Source organism: Pantherophis guttatus, chromosome 4, assembly GCF_059756535.1.
Source record: "Pantherophis guttatus breed Tessera chromosome 4, ASM5975653v1, whole genome shotgun sequence".
Classification (NCBI taxonomy): domain Eukaryota; kingdom Metazoa; phylum Chordata; class Lepidosauria; order Squamata; family Colubridae; genus Pantherophis; species Pantherophis guttatus.
This window is the reverse complement of record NC_142066.1, coordinates 134281578-134305934: the sequence shown is the minus strand read 5'-3', so window position 1 is coordinate 134305934 and position 24357 is coordinate 134281578. Positions and strand designations below refer to the sequence as shown.

The window sequence follows — 24357 nt, the reverse complement described above, 5'->3', positions numbered from 1 at the left end:
TAGAAAGGATGGAAGGCTGAGTCAACCTTGAGCCTGGTGAGATTCGAACTTACAGTAATTGCAGACAGCTGGTGTTAATCACAATGCTATCAGTCTGCTGAGCTACCAGGCTCACCAATGCCCACAGTAGGGAAACTTTATACCTGGTTCCTTTAGGTTCATGTGGCATTTTATATATCAGCGCATGTACATCTTTAACCATTTGCCAATTAAAATTCCCTGTCTGTTTTATTTATTTTTAAAGTTAGGAAACAAATATAAGCTGGAACCCTCCATCTTTTCTTCATCCATCTACTTATGTACCATCTAACTTCAACTTCAAATCTTTGTTTGGTCATAGTCAGCACATAAAATACAGAAATCATAGTAAGTTAAAATAGAATACAAGAGAAAAGAAATACCACAGACACACAAACACATACAAATATGCTAAAATGGTTGACAACAAGGTGACAAACTTAATAATGGATTTTAAAATACTAATCCTATATATTCTGAGATTTATATTCTGTCTTTCTTCCAGGAACTTAAGGCAATATACAGTACATACTATTACCTCCTTCATTTTTTTCTCATAATAAACCTGAGGTAAATTAGATGTCTGAAGATGGATTTGAACATGAGTTTCCCTGTTCTAGACCAACACTTTAATTACTATATCACAAAATATAGAACCAGAAAAAAAACCCCTACCCAATCCTTTTTAAAAAAAGAATTACTGATTTTTACTTCGGTTTATAATAGTGTTATATTTAAGCACCAGTAATTTTGTGTAATTGATAGCAATGGGGTGTAAATAATTTCTTGCTTGAAGCTTCACTTCCTAACTCTGTAACAACTTCTCAGGAAGACAAATTATGTGAGAAATTCTATACCATAGAAGAAATGGGCAGGGAATGAGAAGTTGATTCTTAGGCTTACAAATTACCATTACTTTCCCAAATACTTATAATCCACCTTGCAAAGTTATGTGCTTCAGTTATTTCTTAAATGATACACTTATGAATTTTTTGGTTTATTCTGTTTGACGTTATTATTGTAAACCACCCACGGTCTTGGGAGCTGAACTGTATATAAATATACATTAACAAATAATTATTTTAAAATTCAGACACAACTTCACATTTTGATATATTCTTGTGGCACAGGAAAAATTGCTTACAATCTTTTTATGTTAAAAATAGAAATTTAAATCAAAATATTCATCACTATTTATAAAGGCAAGATTTAAACACAAAAATGGCTTGGCCATGAGAGTAGTTTCAAAGAATGAAATAGCAAATGCCATTTCAGCCCCTTCATTTTTTAAGCAAAGCATAGTTACTCAGTTCCTCATGACTTCCTACATTTTGATAAATTATGTTTGCCCTTTAGCAACAAGTGGGAATTATGTAGCTTGTACAGTCTGACTATTGTATAGTTTTGTACAATGATGACCAAAGTTTGGCAAATTCTTTAAAACCTAACAGTTTTAGGAATTGTGAACATCCCTACGCTTCAAATGAAATGCATTATATACAAATATATATATATATAATCAATAAAGTAAATATTTTTATTTTGAATATTTTCAGATATTAAATGAAAAACAAACAAAAGCATACGTTCAGATAGATATATAAAAATGGTAACAAATTTTGAGTTTTTACAATATTTACCGATGACTTTTTCTATATGAATTTTCTTTAGAACTATCTCAATACAGAATCTGATGTAACAGAAAAAAAACAGAATAACAGAGTTGGAAGGGACCTTGGAGGTCTTCTAGTCCAACCCCCTGCTTAGGCAGGAAACTCTACACCACTTCAGTATCTTCTTAAAAACTTTCAGTGTTGGAGGATTCACAATTTCTGGAGGCAAGTTGTTCCACTGATTAATTGTTCTAACTGTCAGGAAATTTCTCCTTAGTTCTAGGTTGCTTCTCTCCTTGATTAGTGGAAACTAATCCACCCATTGCTCTTGTCCTGCCCTCAGGTGCTTTGGAGAATAGCTTGATTCCTTCTTCTTTGTGGCAGCCCCTGAGATATTGGAACACTGCTATCATGTTCCCCTAGTTCTTCTTTTCATTAAACTAGACATACCCAGTTCCTGCAACCGTTCTTCATATGTTTTAGCCTCCAGTCCCCTAATCATCTTTGTTGCTCTTCTCTGCACTCATTCTAGAGTCTCAACATCGTTTTTATATCGTGGCAACAAAACCTGGATGGAGTATTCCAAGTGTGGCCTTACCAAGGCCTTATAAAGTGGTATTAACACTTCACGTGATCTTGATTCTATCCCTCTGTTTATGCAGCTCAGAATTGTGTTGGCTTTTTTGGCAGCTGCTGCACACTGTGGCTCATATTAAAATGGTTGTCCACTAGGATTCCAAGATTCCTCTCACAGTTATTACTATTGAGTGAGGTACCACATATACTGTACTGCATTTTGTTTTTCTTGCCTAAATAAAACCTTACTTTTTTCACCATTGAATTTCATTTTGTTAGATAGTGCCCAATGTTCAAGTCTGTCAAGATCCTTCTGTATCTTAAGCCTACCTTCCGGAATGTTGGCTATTCCTGCTAGCTTGGTGTCATTGCAAATTTGATGAGTTCCCCATTTATCCCTTCATTCAAATCATTGATAAAGATGTTGAAGAGTACTGGGCCTAAAACAGAGCCTTGGGGTATCTCACTGCATACTTCCCTCCATGCAGTTCCATTGAGGACTACATGTTGAATGCAGCTGGTCAGCCAGTTATGAATCCATCTGGTGGTGATGCTATCTAACCCACATTTTCTATTTTATCTAGTAGTAAGTTATGGTCTATTTTATCAAATGGGTCCAAGTAAATTATATCGACAGCATTCCTTTGGTCCACTAATTTTGTCACTTTGTCAAAGAATGCAATACTATTAGTCTGGCATGATCTGTTTTTGACAAACCCATGTTGGCTTTTGGTTGTTACTTTGTTTGCTTCTAGGTGTATGTTGATTTGTTGCTTGATTATCTTTTCCAGAATCTTCCCTGGTATTGAGGACAGGCTGATAGGTTTGTAGTTTATCTTTTCCAGAATCTTCCCTGGTATTGAGGACAGGCTGATAGGTTTGTAGTTTCCTGGATCTATTCCCCCCCCCCCTTTTTTTTGAAGATGGGAACTACAGCAGCTCTTTTCCAGTCCTCTGGCAGTTCCCCGGTGCTCCAGGATCTTTGAAAGATATAGTTCAGTGATTCTGTGTGAAATCGCTGTTCCCAAATAAAATTATGCTAGCAATTACTCAACTGCAAGGGAAAGAAAAAGTCAAGCTGCCCCACAAGAACATATTTTACTGTTACTCTAGATATTCCAGGATTAAATTTGGCATTGAAAGTATGGTCCAAGGCAAAAAGTACAATCCCAGTTGCAAAGTAGAGAGTGAAATGCAAAATGTCAGATTCTCCATCATATTCTAAATTTAATCATATTCTAAATTGCACCAAACAGATTGAGAGACGGAAGAGTCAAAATTACTTTCCTTCATCTGCACAGATCTTTTGGGAACAAGGGATATATAGAAGGGCTGATCCTGAAATTTCTCCAAGGAGCCAAAGAACTGAAACTATTTCATTCCATTAATTTCATCTCAAAGAGTGTCATATTTGAGGGGCATACTGCTGTGGAAGCATAACAGTACAGTTATGCCTATTGAATTTTGGGTAAGCACATGAACTATGCTGACTGCAAATTTTAAGAACTGTAATCTCAAAACATTTGAAATTGAAGGGTAAATTGGACAGTGATAGATTAAAGAACCATCCGTTCCTTCACAAATCTATTCTGGCAGTATCCATTGTTATCTGGAATCTGGAAATTCTGATCAAAGATTATTTCAAAATGTTTGCTCTCATGAGTAATTACTGCCCATGAGCACCTTTTCACTATTGTGAAAAGTTATGGTATCGTTTTCTTTACGAAGTATGCCACCACATCCTGCAAGAATAAGGAATGATTGCATCCCAGTGGTTTTTAGTTATGCAGACAAATAAAAGATTGTAATGTATAATAATACAAATAAAATTTTTAATTAATTATATAATAAATTTGCAATTCTTTATAAACTCTAGTAATATTAACATTAACAGCAAAGTCACACTGTCTTCATCTATTTAGTAATTATTGATCATGTATATTTTTTCTTGAAAATAGTTTTTTTTTTATTTGAAAACTATTTTGGAAATGGTTGATTTTTAAAAAACTAATTAGAATTTTGAGAGTTTTTGTAGATTGTGTGGATGTTACAGGAATCCATAAAACAAGGAACATACACACAAAAAAATAAATTATTGTAAACCATGAGGTGCTACAATTTCATATTCATATGAAATTCTGCTGGCTATTTCTGCTTTTCAATGTACTTGACAGTATTATCAGCATTATTCTGAAAGACCAAAGAATCCCTGGTAGCAACACAATTTCAAAACAATACTAATTGCCTGTAAATAAAGGTACAATTAAAGGGTAAAAGAATTAAGATAGTAGTTCTTCATATGCAAGATGGGTTTACAAGAAGTAAGACTTCTATAGAGGAATTCTTGATACTTTTGATGAAATCAAAAATATTCCTTAACTTAGCCATTTAGAAATACGATTCTCCAATTTATTGAAGTCTATTAAAATGGAAAAGATTTCATATCACAAAATAGTTTTACATGTAAAGAAGAAAGATGGGTCTTTACTAGCCTAAAGAATCATCAGTCCATGTAGCATTGAACCCATCTCCTTGTCTAGAGTGATTGTAATGGAAATGTATTAACACCTTATTCGAACCAGACAAAATGGTGCCTGGAGAAGTAGTTCCACAGTATTGTCCTATGACGGTGGGAAATAGCAGATCCACCATTCAGAATGGTGACTGAGGTCCTCATACAATTCCTTCGTGTTTCCATCTTGAAGGCAACAAAGGTAAGCTGTGGACATACAATAAGAGAAGACCAAAGAAACCATTGTGACTACATAAATATAAGCAAACAAACTATTACTACTATGCATAAAAAATGTAAAGGTTTCCCCTGTTCAGTCGTGTCTGACTCTAGGGGTCAGTGCTCATCTCCATTTCCTAGTGGAGGAAATTGTCCGAAGATGTTTCCATGGTTATGTGGCCAGCATGTCTATATACCTGCTGTAAACAGGCACATCTATTTATAGAAGACAGGGAAAAATCTGGATAGTTTAAAATTTTGTTTTTTAATTGAAGATTCAAAAGAAAAAACATGCTATATATACAGTTGTTTCTGTTTTGGATCAAAAGAACTAATGGTTGACCACCATTTTATTTTACATATTGTTTTAGCTATTTCCCAAAGATTTTTATTTGAAAATATTTAATTTATAAAGGGAAACAATATAATATGCTCAGAACACAATTCAATACCACCCCTTTTCCATTTGACAAAGATGTTAAATAAAATCAGCATTAGCCATATTAGATATAGCACAGTAGTAATATTCGCCTGTTAAACTTACTGCTAGGAAAAAATGGCAGCACATGTTTAACCCATGTTTAACCCATGTTTAAGCAATTACATTGTAACCATGTTCCCTCCCCACATCTCCTACCTTTTCTTCAGGAGGCATACATATGTTTCCTCTTCCAATTTTATTCCCATAATAAGGGCATGTAAGATAGACTAGAGTAAGAGAGAACAAATTGTCCCAACCCCTCCTAGGAAGTTTCATAATCTGAATGGACTTGAAGTTTGCTCTGTTAGAAGGCTGAGGCATTAACGAGGCGAGCGAGGCATGAACAATGTTGTTTATTAACATTAAACCAAACGGTAACAAATGTGAACAGAACCAACACGTCTGAGAGAATGACAGCTCTTTTATACTTCGATCTGTCAACTAACTACCCAATCAGAACAGGCAGAACTCCCGCGTGTTTTGGCCACTCCCCCTAGCCAATCCCCAGGCAGCGTCCTTGTCGGGCCGCCGGCGAATCACAACAAAGTTGAGCTCTCAAATCCTAATTCAAATCATTATTTTAATCAGAGGTAGGAAACAAAACTCAGCATCCTAGCCTTTTAAAGACTAGGAACCAGTAACAACTATTCTATTGCATATCCAGATCAAGAATAAATTCCTGGGCAGCAACCAACAATGGTGTAAATGAAGAAGACCCTTAGTGTTGAGATAAGCAAGGCAGAATAGCCATTGGATATTCCAAGGTTAAGATGCATAGTCCACAAAGCTCAAGGATAGCAGAACAGTTGCACAAGTCAACAATGGGAGGCAATGAACTGGAATTTTTCAGGCTAATTGCTGACCCAAGTGCCACTTGACTAAAGGGTTTATTCTTCCTATTAAATGTTCCTCAACGATTCTTCTACAACTGCAGTTTTGGTCTCTTTAAGTAAGTGAAGAATGGGAATTGAAGAATATTCTCAAGGGAATTTGAAAAACAGACTGCATGAGTTTGGTTCGGGCAAATTGTGTGTAAAATAAGTGAAATCCAACTACAGTCCAACTATTTGGACTGTAATAATCAATGGGCACCTAATTTTTTTTGAAAAAGGAAATCATATTTGCTGAAATCATGTGGAAAATAAAGATCACTTGTTTGAATGTCTTTTTGCCTAAATAGCTTTTCCCTTTTGTGCCCTCCAGAAACATGAGCTTTTGGTTTATATTTTTTGCTTCGGAATTGAAATCCATATATACAGAGGTAACAAATTGGCACAGCCATCTAAAATCAGAATCTCATTTTTGTAGCACATATCAGAAATATAAAAGCTTCCTTGTTCTCTACAGATGATTGATTACTCACATTGATGGTATGTCCCTCTGGTGCTATCAAGAGCCAGGAACAATGAGTAGAACTATTGTAAGGATGTGGGTAGTTGGGATTTGAGCTCTTTCAGCTTGTTTCACACCACCATAGGCTAAAATGAAATGTGAGATATTTGAAGAAACATTGATGCATGCTCAAGAGATATGTAGATGTACCAATGTCATATAATTTCTAGGTAATTTTGTAATAAAAAGTCATCTATATTAAAACCTTAGTAGGTGTGTGGCAATTATATGTGGGAGGGACCTTAGAATACAGGGAGAAGAGCCACAGACTAGAGGATCAGACAAGTGGCAAACAAATCTAAAGGGCCCCACCTTTGGTTTTGGACTGTGAAGTTAGACATGTAATTTTAGATTTGCAAGAGTCTATTAATGTAACTTAGATAAATAAAATTAAAGCTAGTATTTCTGGGGGTATTTCTTGTCTGTACTACCTCAAAGGTTGACACATCCTATGTATTTTTTAGGGGGATTGTATCTGATAAAGGTAAAGGTTTCCCTTGTCCAGTCACTTGAATCTAGGAGATAGTGCTCATCTCCATTTCTTAGCTGAGGGAGCCAGCATTGTCCGAAGACCACTTGTGCTGTTACAGATAGTGAGTCATAGTTAATTAGTCACTTTAAGGATTAAGAACTGTCTCCTTAAGAGATTGCATTGTGGGAGATGTAGAGAGAGATTGCATTATGCGAAATATAGTCCATGACATGTGACCATATCTGTGTGCCTGACTGGCCACTGAAGCTCTCTGCCTGGGTTTTTAGAACAAAGACCCGGCCATTTTGAACCACCACAGAAGAGAGAAGCATGCTTTCTGAACAGGGGGACAGAACTACCATCATTTTACACTAGGAAATGGGATAGATTATGAAATTCTTGGGTGAACCTCACCTTGACTCACCTTGATTGTAAGTCTATGGTTTCTGAAGGATTCCCAAATAAATATAATCTGCATGAAAACCTGTTTGCTAGAGTTTGTCTGCCTGTTCCCAATGGAGCCAAAGGCCTGGGGAACAGAACAGTAAAATGATGTAGACTGCCTGACCCCCTCCCTTTCTTTCTCTTGGAGCATTGATGGACATTCTGTTTGAGTGAACAAAACAAAACAAAACAAAACAAAACAAAACAAAACAAACAAACAAAAAATGCAATCTCTTAAGGAGACAGCTCTTAAATCTTAAGGTAACTAATTCACTATAACTCGCTAACTCTAACAGCACACCACTCCTGTGGTCATGTGGTCAACATGACTATAAGCTGAGGTATACGGAATGCCATTATCTTTTCAGCATGTTATATTAGAGTTTCTATAATTATATTAGTGTCACATACATTAGTACGCGCGTACACACACACACACTGATCTGTGGTATAAGTAGGATGTAAAAAAGAATTCAAAATTCTAGCTACAATCACACAAAGCTCCACAAAAAGAGGTCAGGTGTTCATTTGAATGACCCTAATTTTTACATCAAGAGACACATCAATTTTATATATGTCAATTTTAAGAGGCACCTGCTTTAACTTTTTCAGTCTTTCTCGGGTTGTTTGTTCTTTCCCTCATTAAATTAACTTCTTCTTGTTCTTGTTGTGCCATCCGTCATTGGACGTTGGCGATCATGTTGGCAATCCTATTTTTGTCAACAGCTGCATGAAAAAGTGCTGTTGAGTTTTGTCCAAACTAGTCCTTTAGGTTTTGAAGCCATGATGTTCTTCTTCTGCCTGGACCTTGTTTGTTTTCAATATTTCCCTGGAGGATTAAGTGAAGGATGCCGTACTTTTCTGGGTGTTGCATCACATGTCCAAAATATTCTAACTTTAGCTTTTTAATGGCTTTGATTGTTTCCTTTTGCTTTCCAAGGCAGCTTATCATCTCCTCATTTGTGATTTTGTTAACCCAGTTTATATGTAACAGCTATCTGCTTTCACTTTTTCTGTCTTTCCCAAGTTATTGGTTCTTTCCCTCATCAAATTAACTTCTACTGAAACCAATCAGAATAAATTGGCAAACTGCTTATATCAACCATGACTGATATAAGTTATGTAACTAGGTATGTATTGGAATAGTATAAGTGCAACTTTTCTGGCCTTCAACAGCATGACATCCTTTGGGCTTTTCTGATAGCATATCTGATGTTGGAAAGAGCCATTCTGTAAATTTCTAAGATGGAGGAAGGACATTTCCAACATCAGTCCTGCTTTAGAATTCTCCTAGGGAATGGAGTCACAATATGTAGAACATCTTCTCAGATATTAATCTCATTTATATATGTATTTGCTTTAATAATATCAAATTATTGTCTTCTTCCAGGTTTACCTCTCAAGGCAATACTTATAACATTCTCTAACAATTTAATAGCAAATAGCGGGCCTCTGTGTAATCTTGACTTGTTACCAGTGGTGGGATTCAAGTAATTTAACGATTCTCTGCCCTAATGATTTCTTCCAACAACCAGTTTGCCAAACTGCTCAGAAAGTTAACAACGATTCTCCTGAAGTGGTGTGAACTGGCTGAATCCCACCACTGCTTGTTACCATAACTACCATTATCTTGTGACTTAACTTGAGTGCCAGGTGTCACCATACCACAGAGTTTCACCAATACCATTTTGAACTTACAATAAATCAATGAATCTAGCACACCAAGGATTCCTCTAGAAAAGACTGTTCATATTGTAAAATCTTATTTTAATTTTTACACAAGTATTTTTAAAGGGATTTAAAATGATTTACTATTTTGAATGGAAAAGCATATTTCAAAATGCTTTTCCATTCAAAATAGTAAATCATCTTGGCTTAGAGAGAGATGGTTTTTGTGTTATTTCCAACATTTTAATTTCTCATGTTCTCGTTTGTGATAGCTGGTTTCATAGTATACACTTTTTTCAAATTCTAAATAATGTACTTACTGCCAAATAGTTCAAACCACAGTTCTTGCTGGATCCAAAATTCATGTCATTGATGGTGAGGGTGATCCGACATCCAAATGGCAATATGATTCTTCATTTGCATTTTAATTTATGCAGGGAATGATTTGGGTAGTTGGGAGAGGAAAATGTCCCCACAGTATCACGAAGTTCACCTCCACACTCTGGAATGATGTCACTTGTCAGTTTTTTTGGCTTTAGGTTTTTTTTTTACGGAACAAAGAAGTTACAAGGATACTTAGGACAGAAAATAAAAATTGTTCTCTTCACTTCATTTAAAAACTATATTGGAAAACTCAGTTATATTGCTGTATCTTCTACTACAGTATATATTTTACCTTTTTATTTTTCTGGCAGAGCACTCGGGCCACCACAGGTGCCCCCGACACAAGTGACATCAAGCTGGCCATGCCCATCCTGGCCACACCACTCCAGTCCCCCAAGGTCAAACACAACCCTGATGCAGCCCTCAATGAAATTAAGTTTGACACCCCTGGTCTATGTATAGTTTCCTATGGAAAAGTTAACTTCTTCATTGTTATCACTTAGGAGATTTAAAACGTTTATCTCCACAGAACTTTAAAAGTTTCCAAAGAGTATGTTAGTCAAAATGGCATGCAGCCATGTGTAACACTTCTTGATGGCATCATTCAAGCAGCAGTTGGGAATAGTTTTCAGAGGATGTAGGGTGGGTAGATGTAGGCTAAGAAAATAAGCAGCAGCAAGAGTCATTAAAAAGCTTATCCATTTGAATTCTAGATACGGTGAGAGACAATGGGCTGTGTCTAATTGTATCTGCCATTAAAAAGCCATCTCACAGTGGAAGAGATTCCATTATCCTGCTGTATCTCCCTGTGCAACCCTATATCTACTCAAGTAGGTTTGAGTACTCTTCACAACAGATATAAAGTGTGCCCAGGAGAAAAAGAGATTGAAAAGTATTTCTATTGCACAACCAGAAATCCATGTAATGTTGGCCATAGCTCAAAATATGCCCTTTCAGTACCCAATAGGGCATGAGAGAAAAAGAGATGGTATTGATTCACATACCTGTCACTCCATTTTCTTGAATTACCAAGTAGTTTTGGGGCATTTTACCGAGTGCTGAATATCTAGTGCTTCAAAACTAATGGTAAGATAATGATTTCAGGTCCATGGAGAAACCATTCACATAATAAATTATCTGGATAGTAAAGTTGAGAAAACCCAATACTTTCAATGAGTCCATTTTGTCTTGTCAGTGTGCTACCACATGCCACTGAAAGAAACAAAGATGTCCGTTAGTCAACCATAGAACCTGTCCTACATTTCCTTCCCATGAAAAAGGACAAAATGTGTTTCAGCATGACTGTACTATACTATAGAGAGAAAGATTTAGATCTAGGTTAACAATGTGGTAGTTAAGGCACCAAGCTAGAACCAGGAAGACCTAATTCTAGTCCTGCCTTAGGCATTAAGCTAGAGAGGTGATCTAGGGCCAGTCACTCACTCTCAGCTCTAAGAAGGGAGCGACAAATCATTTCCAAAAATCTTGCCAAGAAAACTGCAGGGACTTACCCATGCAATCATCAAATGTCTGGACTGACTTGAAGGATCATCACTACCGCCACCACCACCACCATCATCTACAACTGACTCTTCAGGTGTGAATATCTTGGATTCTATACCTTTTGATATATAGTAGTGCTTCTCAGGGCACTTCAATGCATTCCCTAGTCTTGCCTCTTTTACTCTATGCAGTGCTTTTGTACCACACAAGCATCGTCACTACTTCTTGGGATTGCAAAGTTAACTGGATGGGACATCGGGACATAATTATGATGGAGCAATGGACATTCCCCTTTCATACATCTCCAAAGAAGAAAGACATTACAGATTCAGAAAATCCAGGAATAGGAATGAAGACATCTAGGCATAATTATATATTAAGAGCATGAAAGAATTTCACAGGTACCACATATGCATTTCACAATGACCAGGAAAATGAAGAGCATTCTCACCAATTCAGAGAAGTCATTAATGAAAAATTGAAAAAATTCTCTATCCGAACACACTGAGAAATAAATTGGGTTTTAAAGTGAAGTAATCTGGTTGCTGAGATTTATCTATTGTATTTATTCTATTTAAATAAATCTTATTAAAGAAAAATCTCTTTAATCTTGCTTTTGATTGAAATCAGTTGCTGAACATTTGACAGTATTTATTCCAGGGAATGAGGAAGCCTCCTGGTGTTCACTTCAGAGGAAATGATGCAAAACTGTATTTGCAGCATTTCCTCTAAAGTAGCAGCTAAGGACATTCATCACTCTAGGTGCTGAAGAATTTCTCCAAATCAGCATTTTGTCTTCTTCCATTCAGCCCCAATTTTTAATGATTTTATAATTGCATTATTCTAGTATTTTCTATTTTTCAGAAGCATGTTAATATTTATGCAAATATTTTTAAAATGTGCATCAAAAAAGTAGTCTCATTTTAAATACTTTTTTAAAAATCCCATAATTAAGAACATTCTGAAATACTAAGCTAATATATATATATATTGGAATGATGATGCAGAAATCACTTTCATTAGCTGGTGTATTTCAAAGGACTAGAGAACCTGACCAAGATGATTTATTGTAATCTTAAAAACCAGTTCATGGATTTATACCCTTAGACTTTAGGATCAGTAAAATCTTATGCAAGGATTAAATGTACATAGTACATCTTGAATACCTAGCTCTTAATCCAGACTGTCTCTCCAGACTATTTGATTGGAATCTCATAGATAGGGAAGAAGCAGAAGATCTCTGAATACCCAGCATACAGGTCCCACATAAGTTAATGATGAGCTGAATTGTGGAATCAGTCCCATCTTGTAATTCATGATAATCTAATGTATAACTAAAAGAAGACCAAGGGAAACTGAAGGGGAAAAAATAACTGAAAAGTTGGCAAATCACTTTCATGTGTTATCAAGAAAAATATAGGCAAAGCTGTATGAAATCAATAGAAGTTTATCTCAACTCAAAGCAGATTTTATTAAAAACTGAAAAGGAAAGAAGAGGTTATCTACCTTGTTAAATGCTTGTAATACAACAGAAATCCTGAGCTTCATGACTGGAAATTCAATTAATCCAGGACAAGCTAAAAGGAAAATATATTGTCATCTTAGCGGTAACATCTTTCCTTCAATTGTTTCTAAATTTTTATTTTTTAGAACAATAAAACATTTTACCCCGACTACTAATTATGCCTACATCCATGCTAGCACCACTGAAATGCACTGGATCAATTAAAATCTTTCAGTAATTTCCTAATCCTGATTGGAGAACAAGAATGTGGAAAGTGGGATAGAAGATTCTTCCCAGCAAGGTTTTCAGAAGAATGACATTGAGAAGATGTCAGTGTTATCCAGTGTTATCCAAGAAGACATTTGACAATCTTTTCAATTTCTTGAAACTGTAGGTGGGGGGTGGGGGGAGAGACCCAAAACACACCAACTCAAGTCTTGCTAGGTTGTAGCCATGGTATCAACAGAAACAGTGCAACTATATATGTAGATGGACATAAACCCAAAATGCAAGTTGTCACACTGCATATTTTGTAACCTTTTTAAGAGACATAAAAATAGTGAGGAATATTTTCATAAAACCTGATTACAATTAATTACTTATAAAATGTAATTAAAGCTAATCTAATAACTGTGTAAATACTTGGGAAGGCAGAATATCAAATCTATCTTCAAACTGCAGCTCTACAGCCATCCCATGTAGTTATGGTCCAGACACAATCAGCAAAAAATGGATAATATCCAGGATAGTTGGGTGAAGATATAAATCCAAATAGATTGTCTTGAGTGATGCAAACATTTCCTCCACATCAGGGGTGGGTTCTACTTACCTTTACTACCGGTTTGCAACGGGATCACGCACATGCTTGCTTTGCTTGCGGACATGCCTTGATTCTGCGCATGCGCAGATCGCTTCTGATGATGTCAGGGTCAGTAGGCGGGGCCTCCTGCCAATTTTACTATCGGTTCTATAGAACCGGTCCGAACCAGGGGCAATCCACCACTGCTCCACATGCTAGCAAGTAAAAAAAAGCAACATAAATAATCTATTGAACAGGATTCAATGTTCTCTGTGACACCTCAGGATTTTCCAAACATAGGCTCCCAGTACAGTTCATGCTATCTGGTCATGCTATCTGAGACTGCTTTGTACTATGGTATATATAAAACACAATTAGAAAGGCACAATTAGAATGGCAAACTCTATCTACAATTTCTACCTATTTCATGGATTTCCTATAACCTGGCCTGCCGAATGAAAGAGAATGATCAAACAGGAGCCTACAGAATGTGAATAGTCTCCCTGCCTTGAGATGAAGAAGTTGTGGCAAAGACCATGGAGAGAAAGCAGGAACAATGTAGTCTTTTCTGAACTCCTAATCAAATCCTCAAGCCAAAATTAGGCCATACTGTATATAATTCCCTGAAGAAATCTGGGACATTATATGATGTCTTAGGGAAGTCTGATTTTGATATGTGAAACGGGATCTGTGTACTCTATTCATCAAAAGGAGCCTTTTTTACAAATGGGTGAGGGATTCTCTCTCTCTCTATATATATATATATATATATTACTGTTGAGTATGTTCTGAATATTACTTAACAGACATTATTATTAAATTATAAAATCCCAAAATTATTAAAATACCAAAAGAGAAAAAATGTCATGTATACACATGTATCAGTATTTGAAAAGTATGGCAGAAGGATGCATTTGGAAGATCTTGGAGACCTGCTATGTGCCTGGGCCTGGGTCCCAAATGTTTGAAGGGCCACATTTCTTGGCTATGTTGATTTTGATGGACTTTAACTCTCTTGGCTGTTATTTCTATTTAAATTTATTTTATTCTTTTTCACTATGTTTTAACTATATCACAGAGATGCTATACAAATTGAATGGATAAATTCAATTCTTGATCCACTAAATAATGTTTTTTAAGATGAATCTTTGAAATTGCTAGATGGAAGTTGAATTCCAATATTTCAACAATAATGTACTGTTTCTTGGTCATATGATAACGAACTGGGGCTTAAAAGAAAGTATAACCACAGGATTCAGCTTGGCTGCTAGTTCAAAGTCCTTTAGAAATACTCATGCAGCATACATCTATAAATATCTATTAGCCCTTAAACAAAAAATGGAAACTACATGCTCAGCGGTAATATGCTAGATAATAACAATTGCTGGGGAATTGGGAACTAAGAGAATAAGTTTGTGCCTTGACTTCTCAGAAGCATTTAATTAGTTATGGCAGGAAGAAGCATCACAATCTGCTTTTTTTTTTACTTGTCTCCCCCATTCCTCTCTTAAGTCTCCACCTATATCAGTGGTGGGTTGTCCCCAGTTCAGACCGGTTCACAAGAACCGGTAGTAAAACTGGCAAGAGGCTCTGTCCACTGGCCCAGACACCATCAGGAAGCTTCTGCACCTGCGCAGAAGCTTCTGCACATGTGCGTGCAGCCCTGTTGCGAACCAGTAGTAAAGGTAAGTAGAATCCAACCCTGATCTATATTTCTTGGATGTATTCCTCCCACCTTTACTCTCTTCCGCTGCCTATTTTCTAAAATTTTTACCAAGGCCCCTGCCTCTAATTCAAGCATATCTTCCAACTCTCTTAGTATGTTTTCCCCCTGGTTTAATTCATCAATCATTATTTTCGTTATGATCATCTCCTTGTCTTCTTACTTCTTTATTTCTTCCTTTGGATCCTCCCTTTCCTGGGCGTCTTGGTCTGTAGTCATCATCCCTTGTATAGTGTTTTCCTTTTTTTCCATAATACCCTTAAACTCTTTGTTCATAACGTCTTTTATATTTTGAAAAAGTAGATCCATCTCCTGGACAATTTTACTCATTTCTCCACCCAGTTCTCAAAGCACAGCAATTAAATATCGAAGTGGGCAAGAGACAGTGGGTAGATAATCTATTTTTTTTTCTTTCCTTATTGTTGTTTTGACTTGCTGTTCCTTTTCCCCCTCTTTCTTTTAAAGCAAAGCAATTAAATATAAAGCAGACAAGTGATGATGGAAGGATGATTCCTTTTCTCAGTTGCTGCTTTGAATTGTCTTTCCCTCTCTCTCCCTCTTTTCTTTTTTCTTTCTCTTTTTGTAGGCAGGGGACATGATTAGAAGTTAGTCAGGAAAGAAGGGAAAAGCTTTTTTATAGGGTGATACGATTAAAAGCTAGACTGATAGAAATAAAAAGAATATTAATGTATGACATCTTTATTTGATAAAATGAAAGTAATAATGAGAAATAGGTGGAATAATTGAATAATGAAAGACTGTAATCTAATATAGATGTATATTGTTATGGGAATTATATAAATTGATTGAATGTAATAATAATATTCAATCTGATCAGTTTTGTTTGGAATGTATAGTACCCAGTTGCCACACTGTTCACTCATTGATTTGACATTTTTATAATTTTTTTAAAAAAAATTAAAAACTTTTTTTAAAAAGAAGAAGCATCAAAATCTGGCTCACTTTTCTTCAACCTTGAATCACTCGATTATTAGCTGGCTTTCCAATGCCATTCAAATCCACTGAAATTAAAGAAAAGAAAAGGAATAACTCATTATTCTAGTTATGTTGAAATGTCACCTGCCCAAATTACTAATTTATATGCTGACTGGTAATTCTAGGAGCTGTGGTCTCAAAACATCGAGAAGATACCAGGCTGAGAAAGGCTGATCCAGAAGGCTGATTGCTTTTGTCAAGTCATGGTCCTGAGTCATTGTATGAGAATGTCTGGTTTAAAATTTCACTGATTTGTGTCACCAACCCACAGTCTTTATTTGTATTCAGTTCTAATACTCACCAAGGTCCTTTGCCTCATATGTCAGTTTGAAATCCTGGTTTCCATTAGTGCTCCCAGAATTGAAACGTATAAATAACTGGTTAGCTGTGGTGAACATTATAGGGAAGGTATTGTTATCACAAAAAGGCCCATTTCTGTTCTCTGGTCCTAGAGAAATCTGGTCCATTTCTAAACTGAAAAATAAATGGTGAATAGAGTCAAGGAGAAGAATTCGTTAAAGCATGATCCAAGAGCAATAATTTAAAAAACATACAATGAAACCTCATTTTAACAGACAAGTGGGGAGGGAAAGTGTCTGTTATTCCAAGGTCTGTGGAATTATACTACCGTAGTATCTCATTGCAACGATGCAAATATGTTAACACATAAATTGATAAAGGATGAACAAAATTTTACCATATATATATATATATATATATATATATATATATATATATATATATATATATATATATATATATATATATATTTGTAAGTAGCACGTTTTCATTTTAGCTTCACAACAAATCTGCAAACACAAACCACCTCTCATTTGATAAATTAGAAATGAGAACTCACACAAATTACTAAAGTTTGGAGAACTTTAACAAAATTTCATTCAATATACTTTAGAACACATTTTCAAAGTAGATCACTGCTCATTTGCAGATTTTCATGCTAAATAATATTTTTGGGAAGGTAATTTTTTTTTCCGTGAGCCTTATACAATGAAAGGAATGAGGATAAAGTGGCAAAGAGAAGCTGATTCAAGGCTAAAGAGAACTATTATAACAGATCAGTGACTTCAAGGTCACGAAAACAATCAGGTATTCATTGATTCAGTAAGATGGAAGGAAAAAGCTAGAATTGAAAATCCACAATAAAAAGTTACATATTGTTCTTCAAGTCTACTGGTTCTGTGGTGGCTTGGTGGGGGGCTAATGTGACTGGGTGAGCATGACCAATTTTTTTTTCTTTTAAAACCATTTTTTCTACAACCTCTTCAGTGAAGAGGTTGCAAAAAAATGCTTTCAAAAGGCTCTGACAATCCCAGCTGAATTGCCTGATCGGCAGAGGCATTTAAAAGAAAAAAAACCTTTTTTTCTTTTAAATGCCTCTGACGATCCCAGCTGAGTTGTCTGATCGGCAGAGGTTTTTTAAAAAGCCTCTGCCAATCAGGCAACTCAGCTTAAATCGTCAGAGGCATTTAAAAGAAAAAAGGGTTTTTTCCTTTTAAAAGCCTTTGACGATCCCAGCTGAGCCGCACGATCATCAGAAGCTTTTTTTTAACTTTTTTACTTTTAAAAGCATTTTTTGGCCAAAGAGGTGGTAGAAAAAATGCTTTTAAAAGTAAAAAAAAGCCTCTGATTATTGGGCATGGGGGGGGCATGGATTTTTGCTACTGGTTCTCCGAACCACCCGCCTCCATCGCTACCAGATTGGGTGATCTGGTCCGAACCGGGAGCATTTCACCCCTGACATGAAGGATGGACAAGTGTTATTTTAAAAGACACTTACTTTTGTGTAAAGAAGCATTAAATCCAGGACCAGTAATACGTGAATCTGAAGTGAACTGCATTCCCAGTTGACCTTATTGGGCCAGGAGGTTTTCGGTCACACACAATGGATAGAACTGGTGCAAGACTATTATCCCCTATGAAAAGAAATGGGATAGAACAAATTGACATGATCTTAAACTTTTTATTATTTATCTATTTACGGTAGTTACTTTATAAGAAGCTAAAGGCAGAAAAAATACATAATTCTCTTTTCTTCTCCTATTTTCTTCACAACAACAAAACTGTGAGGTGAATTGGATAGAGAGACTGTGACTGCCTCAAAGTCTCCCAGCTGGTTTTCACGCCTAAGGGCCGACTCTATCTCAGTCTCTTGGGTTTCTAAAATAATACCTTAACTATTACACGAAAGTGGCCTTCTATACTAGTTATTTGTCACAGGAACTATCTTTGATTTTGAGAAGTATTATGCCTGAAAATCTAACTTCTTTCATCAGTTATTGTTTTGGGCAGCCAAACGATGCTACTTATTACAAATCATACCAACCATTCACTTATGATGACAGTGTTTGGAACTGCCTTGTAGAACATGTTATACATTTGGAATCCATGGACTGATAGAAATGAAACTTCCTTCTGCATTTGATTTTTAGTGTGAGGGGTCATTTCTACATCCCGTGCCCAAGGACTGATAGTTGGTTGCTCCATGGCAGCAATATATTAATGGAAAAACTCTCCCTGACGAACATGATTGCAAAAGGAACCTACGAGGAAAACACTAGAAAGTCATGCAACTTTCACATAAAGGAAAAGTACCTTAAGATACATAGAAAAAAGAAGAACTTTTCTCCCACCTGCCTGAAAATGAGGTTAGTACTTCCCATGTCTTCCTGCAGGGGAATCTTTTCCATGGAGAAGGAAACTGGGAGCACTTGTCTCCAGCTTTCTGTGCATACAGGAAAGGTGGGAAAAGCAGTTATTCCTCATCCATTTTCCTCAAATAGATGCATTCCTCAAGGGCATTACAAAGATCCATTCTTGCTCTATCCAAATGAAAAATGGACCAAAGATCTTGGCCCCACTTATTCTGATAGCATCACTGTACCCTTGTTTGTTCCCCTGTATTATTCTGTTGAAAGCTTCATATTTTAAATAGAAAGGATAATTCTTTCCATTTATCCAGGATAAAAAAAAAAACATTCTTGCCAATATGATTGATTTATTCCAGAGATCAAACATATGTGGTCTGTGGTAGCACAGCGTTGGAATCCTGCTAAATGATGCCTGTTAGCATGCAAAAAATAGTAATTAATGAATTAAAAATACTACTTTGTTAAAGAAAATCAAATAAGCATTTGGTGCTTATTCTACGATTTAAGATTACTTATATGAACTCACCACCTAAAAATATTGCAAACCCTTATTTATTTGATTTTATAGCCAATCAAACTTTCAGATCAAATATTTGTCCATCCCTATTAATTTTACTCCTCTTAAATCACTTAGAATGCAAAAAAAACATGATCATATTTTAACAGTGTTATCTATCTTATTTCATCAATTCTTTTAAGTTATGGTTCTCCAATATACAGAAATGGAAAATACTAAAATAAAGTTAGCCAACTGCATTGCTACATATGCTTTAATCTCTTTTGTTTAAAATTAAATTTGTTATTACAGATGTAATGACTCAGACGTTCCAACTAGACGTAAGAATTAAGCCAGACAATTATCTATTTTCCCAAAGGGATATTTTATTTTATGTCATGGCTTTGTACTAAACCTTCAGATTACCTGCTGATGATTTCTCATGCCTTCCATTTCTTTCTTTTGGAAAAAAAACACAATAGCTAACATTTATGAGCTGAAGGAAAATATTAAATTGCCTATGGAAATGGAGCTGAGTGTGTGAGAATTACAACAGCATTTGCAATCTTAAGAGAACCATGAGTAGCCAGGTAGGTCATTTCATTATGCTTGATCTTCCCCAAAGCTCGGATTGCATATGTTTCTGCTGATTACAATTCTGAGGATAGTATCTGGCCTTTTTAAACTGAGAAATTAGAACGTTAAACTCATTTGGGTGCCATACTAAAAGCATTCCTTGAAAGATGGTTAATATATAACCAGATATAATATTTGGCAGAGGGAGGAACTCCACACGTATTACTTTACATTTTGGGAATCAAACTATATCATTAAAGTTGATTTGCTGAATGCGAAGCTTCAGTACTTCCCACTTCAAATTCAGTTTTTATTTCCATTATTGATAGAGCACTTCTTTCACTTTTAGGAAAAGAGCCTCTTCAGTTGGGATTTCTGTTTTTGAACTGCCTGTGACCAGAAATTTTCTTTGCCATATTTTAAAACCTTTGATGTGTTAGTTGTTGCTTTGGAGATTTTTGTTTTATAGTTTTTCCAAGTGGAAAAGTGTACATTCATTTCCCCTTAAAATGCATGACTCAAAACCCCTGCCACATGTGTTCTGATTTAATTGCAAATGAGAGAGACTGGGCTTCAACTTTATCTCATGCCATCTCAGACAGAAGCCTCTTTCTAAAGATTTCTCTGTGCATGTTCAGAATACGGGTAGTCCATGACTTACAACTGTTCATTTAATGACCGTTCAAAGTTACAATGGCATTGAAAATAGTGACTCATGACCATTTTTCACATTTATGACTTTTGTGGCATTACTATGATCATGTGATTAAAATTCAGGTGCTTGACAACTGGTTCAGACTTATGACTATTGCTATGTCCCAAGGTCATGTGATTACCTTTTACAACCCTTTGTAAAATCAATGGGGAACCCTTTGCAACCCTTTGCAAAATCAATGGGGAAGCCAGAGTCACTTAACAACCATGTTACTAACTTATCAACTGCAGTGATTCATGTAAGCCATTCATCGGGCTTCCGGCGCGGCACAGCACGGAAATGGCATTGGTCGCTCTGGTGAATGATCTCTGGCGGGCCAGGGATGGGGGTTGTTCCTCCATCCTGGTCCTACTTGACCTCTCAGCGGCTTTTGATACCATCGACCATGGTATCTTACTGCAGCGACTTGGGGGGTTAGGGGTGGGAGGCACTGTTTTACAGTGGTTCTCCTCCTATCTCTCAGGTCATTTGCAATTTTTATGGGTAGGGGGGCAGAGGTCGATCCCAAGGACCCTGACTTGTGGGGTACCTCAGGGATCAGTTCTCTCCCCTCTACTCTTTAACATCTACATGAAGCTGCTGGGTGAGATCATTCATGGTTTTGGGGTGAGGTATCATCAGTACGCTGATGATACTCAGTTATACATCTCCACCCCAGGCCACCCCGGGGATGCCCTTTCCGTTATGTCCCGATGCCTGGAGGTGGTGCGGGCCTGGATGGATAGGAACAGACTCAGACTCAACCCCTCCAAGACTGAGTGGCTGTGTATGCTGGCACCTCATGTTCTAGAGGTCCCATAACTTTTGATGGGGGGGGAGGTACTTGCCCCCGTTGAAAGGGCTCGCAACTTGGGTGTCCTGGATTACCGGCTGTCTTTAGAAGACCATTTGACGGCTGTGACCAGGGGGGCTTTCACACAGGTTCGCCTGGTGCGTCAGTTGCGCCCTTTCCTGGACCAAGATGCCCTTCGCACGGTCACTCATGCCCTGGTTACTTCCCGCTTGAATTACTGCAATTCCCTCTACATGGGGCTGCCCTTGAGGTGCACCTGGAGGCTCCAGCTGGTCCAGAATGCGGCCGCGCAGGTTGTTACGGGAGCTCCTCATTACTCCCATGTAACCCCTCTCCTGCGCGAGCTGCACTGGTTACCGGTGGTCCTCCGGATCCGCTTCAAGGTGCTAGTACTTACCTATAAAGCCCTACATGGCTTAGGTCCAGGGTACCTGCAGGACCATCTTCTGCCTGCCTCCCACCGTCCTGTCCACTCTCACAGGGCAGCTCTCCTCAGGGTACCGTTGACCAGACAATGTCGTCTGGTGACGTCCAGGGTAAGGCATTCTCTGTGGGTGCCCCTACCCTCTGAACGAGTTACCCACCGAGCCCTGGATGGCGCCTGATCTCCGTTCCTTCCGTCGAGGCCTGAAGACTTGGCTATTTCAACAAATGGGCTGATTCAGATTCTTGGATTTTATTATTTATTATTATTTGATTTTAACTGGTTTTAATTCGAATTTTTATTGTATGTTTTTGCTTGTGTTCGCTGCCCTGAGTCCTTTGGGAGAAGGGCAGCATATAAATACGTGCAAATAAATAAGTAAATAAATGTAACAACTGTGGCAAGAAATGTTGTAAAATGGGCAAAACTCACTTAATAAATGTCTCACTTAACAACAGAAATTTTGGGCTCAGTTATGATCGTAAATCGAGGATTATCTGTATTCTTTCTTGAAAATTATTAAATAGATCCTGGTGTGAGGAGGGATTGCTACTTAATGAACTCGCTTAGCATAGCCAATTAGACAAGCGCCAGTTTGTTTAATTGTTATGGCCCTAGACTAGGAGTGGAGAGACTTCCTTAGTCACAGAAATTGAATAGGTGACAAAGGCAGACCACTTCTAAAAAGGTAGGGTGGAAAATAGATCTTGAAATAGACCTTTGTCCTTGAAATAACCAGGAATCAAGACTGATTTGTGGGCAATGAAACAAAAATCCCAAAATATATATCACAGTTTAATATAACGTAAGTGGTACTAAGCAAACATTTAATGATTATTCAAATTTACCATAGCAGCAGGGGGAAAGAGACCAGTACTCATACTTTCAACTGATGCAGTTATAATTTTGTAAAAGTTATAGATGCAAAATTGGGATGGTATCTATAAGCATAGATTTTAGTTGCATGAAAGCTGACCAGGATAATAAGCAATGGGGGGAAAAAAATAAAGCAATCCCTTTCTGGCTGTGATTGTATTCACTTTCCAAGTTGTGGGTACTGTTTTACATGCCAGTAATTACATTCTTCTAAACCCAGCATTTCCTTCCTGCTGCTCCATTAAAAGATTAAACAATAACTCTTTGAACAATTGATTTACATGAAAGACAGCTGGAGCCGGTTGCCAGGGGAGCTCAGAAGATTCCAGACACATTCAATGTTCAATGGGTATGGGTCAGGAAAACGTGGGCTACTGAAGGCTCCTCTCTCCATATGGAAGGTACCCCCACAAGCTGTACAAGGGAAGCAGGAGATGAGACAAAGTACAATATGGAAATGGAGAAAATAACTCCAGTAGGATAGATGCTGTGAGTCTAGTAAAGCATGGAATTCACTTTAGCAAAAGCAAATGTTGTTTGAACACTATGGCTTATAACAGAAAATTCTAGTTGTAGGAAATAAGTGGTTTCTTTCCTTCCATCTTAGAAGTAGTAGGCTTTAGAGTTTGTTATTTATTTTTATATATCAGATTTATAGATTGCCCACATCACTCACAAATCTAACCTGTCCAGATCTCACCTTTTACCAATTTGGTACTACTGCATCAAACAGAAGTACAGTGCAGAACATCTTGAAATATGTCCATAATTTTTCCACTATGTATTCAAAATGAACTATGATTAATATCTACAGCATGGCTGGCTCAGCTGTGGTGGTGCAGTGGTTAGAATGCAGTATTGCAGGCTGATTCTGCCCACTGCCAGGAGTTCAGTCCTGACTGGCTTAAGGTTGACTCAACCTTCCATCCTTCCAAGGTCGGTATCAGATTGTTGGGGGCAATATGCTGACACTGTAAACTGCTTAGAGAGGGCTGCAAAGCACTATGGAGTGGTATATAAGTTCTAAATACTATTGCCATCCATCCCATATCTCATCTTTTATCTATAAGCAAATCCATAAAACCTCAAGTTTTCTATTGTATCAGCAAAAAGCCCATAAAAGGTTGCTAGAACACTGCAAAAAATGATCTTATTTTAACTTTGATCAAATAAAGTAACTTTTCCTTCATTTTATTTCTAACAGTCTTAATTTTTAATTCAATAAAATATTGTTCTAGGATTTGATTTCTCTTCCATTCCTCTTTATCCTATCCCACAGATTTCATCAAAGCTTTATTAAGCCTTTTTTGTAGTTACAATATGAAAATATTTTACGGATCATTTTAAAAAATTAAAAAATTAATTTCTGTTGCATATCCATAAATCATTCTTCTCCAAATCATTTTCTGGGCCTATATTTGTACTTCCATTTTCAATACTTTCTCTGTTTTGTCAGATAAAATTTCTTCCACATCTCTCATTCTTTTATTAGCATCTCTTAGAT

The 24357-nt window shown here is 36.8% G+C and overlaps 1 protein-coding gene across 1 annotated transcript in view; it reads right to left on the bottom strand.

Annotated features, from left to right (window-relative positions):
- Positions 1-24357, bottom strand: part of CUBN (cubilin) — a 169257-nt gene that overhangs the window by 33181 nt on the left and 111719 nt on the right. Inside the window, 19 exon segments of the mRNA XM_087893689.1 lie at positions 3773-3895; positions 3897-3949; positions 4700-4838; positions 4840-4926; positions 6783-6869; positions 7768-7889; positions 9342-9440; positions 9712-9928; positions 10791-10822; positions 10825-10881; positions 10884-10991; positions 12438-12616; positions 13418-13486; positions 13488-13596; positions 16606-16773; positions 18103-18158; positions 18160-18238; positions 18774-18865; positions 23135-23368. Coding sequence (XP_087749815.1) covers positions 3773-3895; positions 3897-3949; positions 4700-4838; positions 4840-4926; positions 6783-6869; positions 7768-7889; positions 9342-9440; positions 9712-9928; positions 10791-10822; positions 10825-10881; positions 10884-10991; positions 12438-12616; positions 13418-13486; positions 13488-13596; positions 16606-16773; positions 18103-18158; positions 18160-18238; positions 18774-18865; positions 23135-23368 — 2110 coding nt within the window.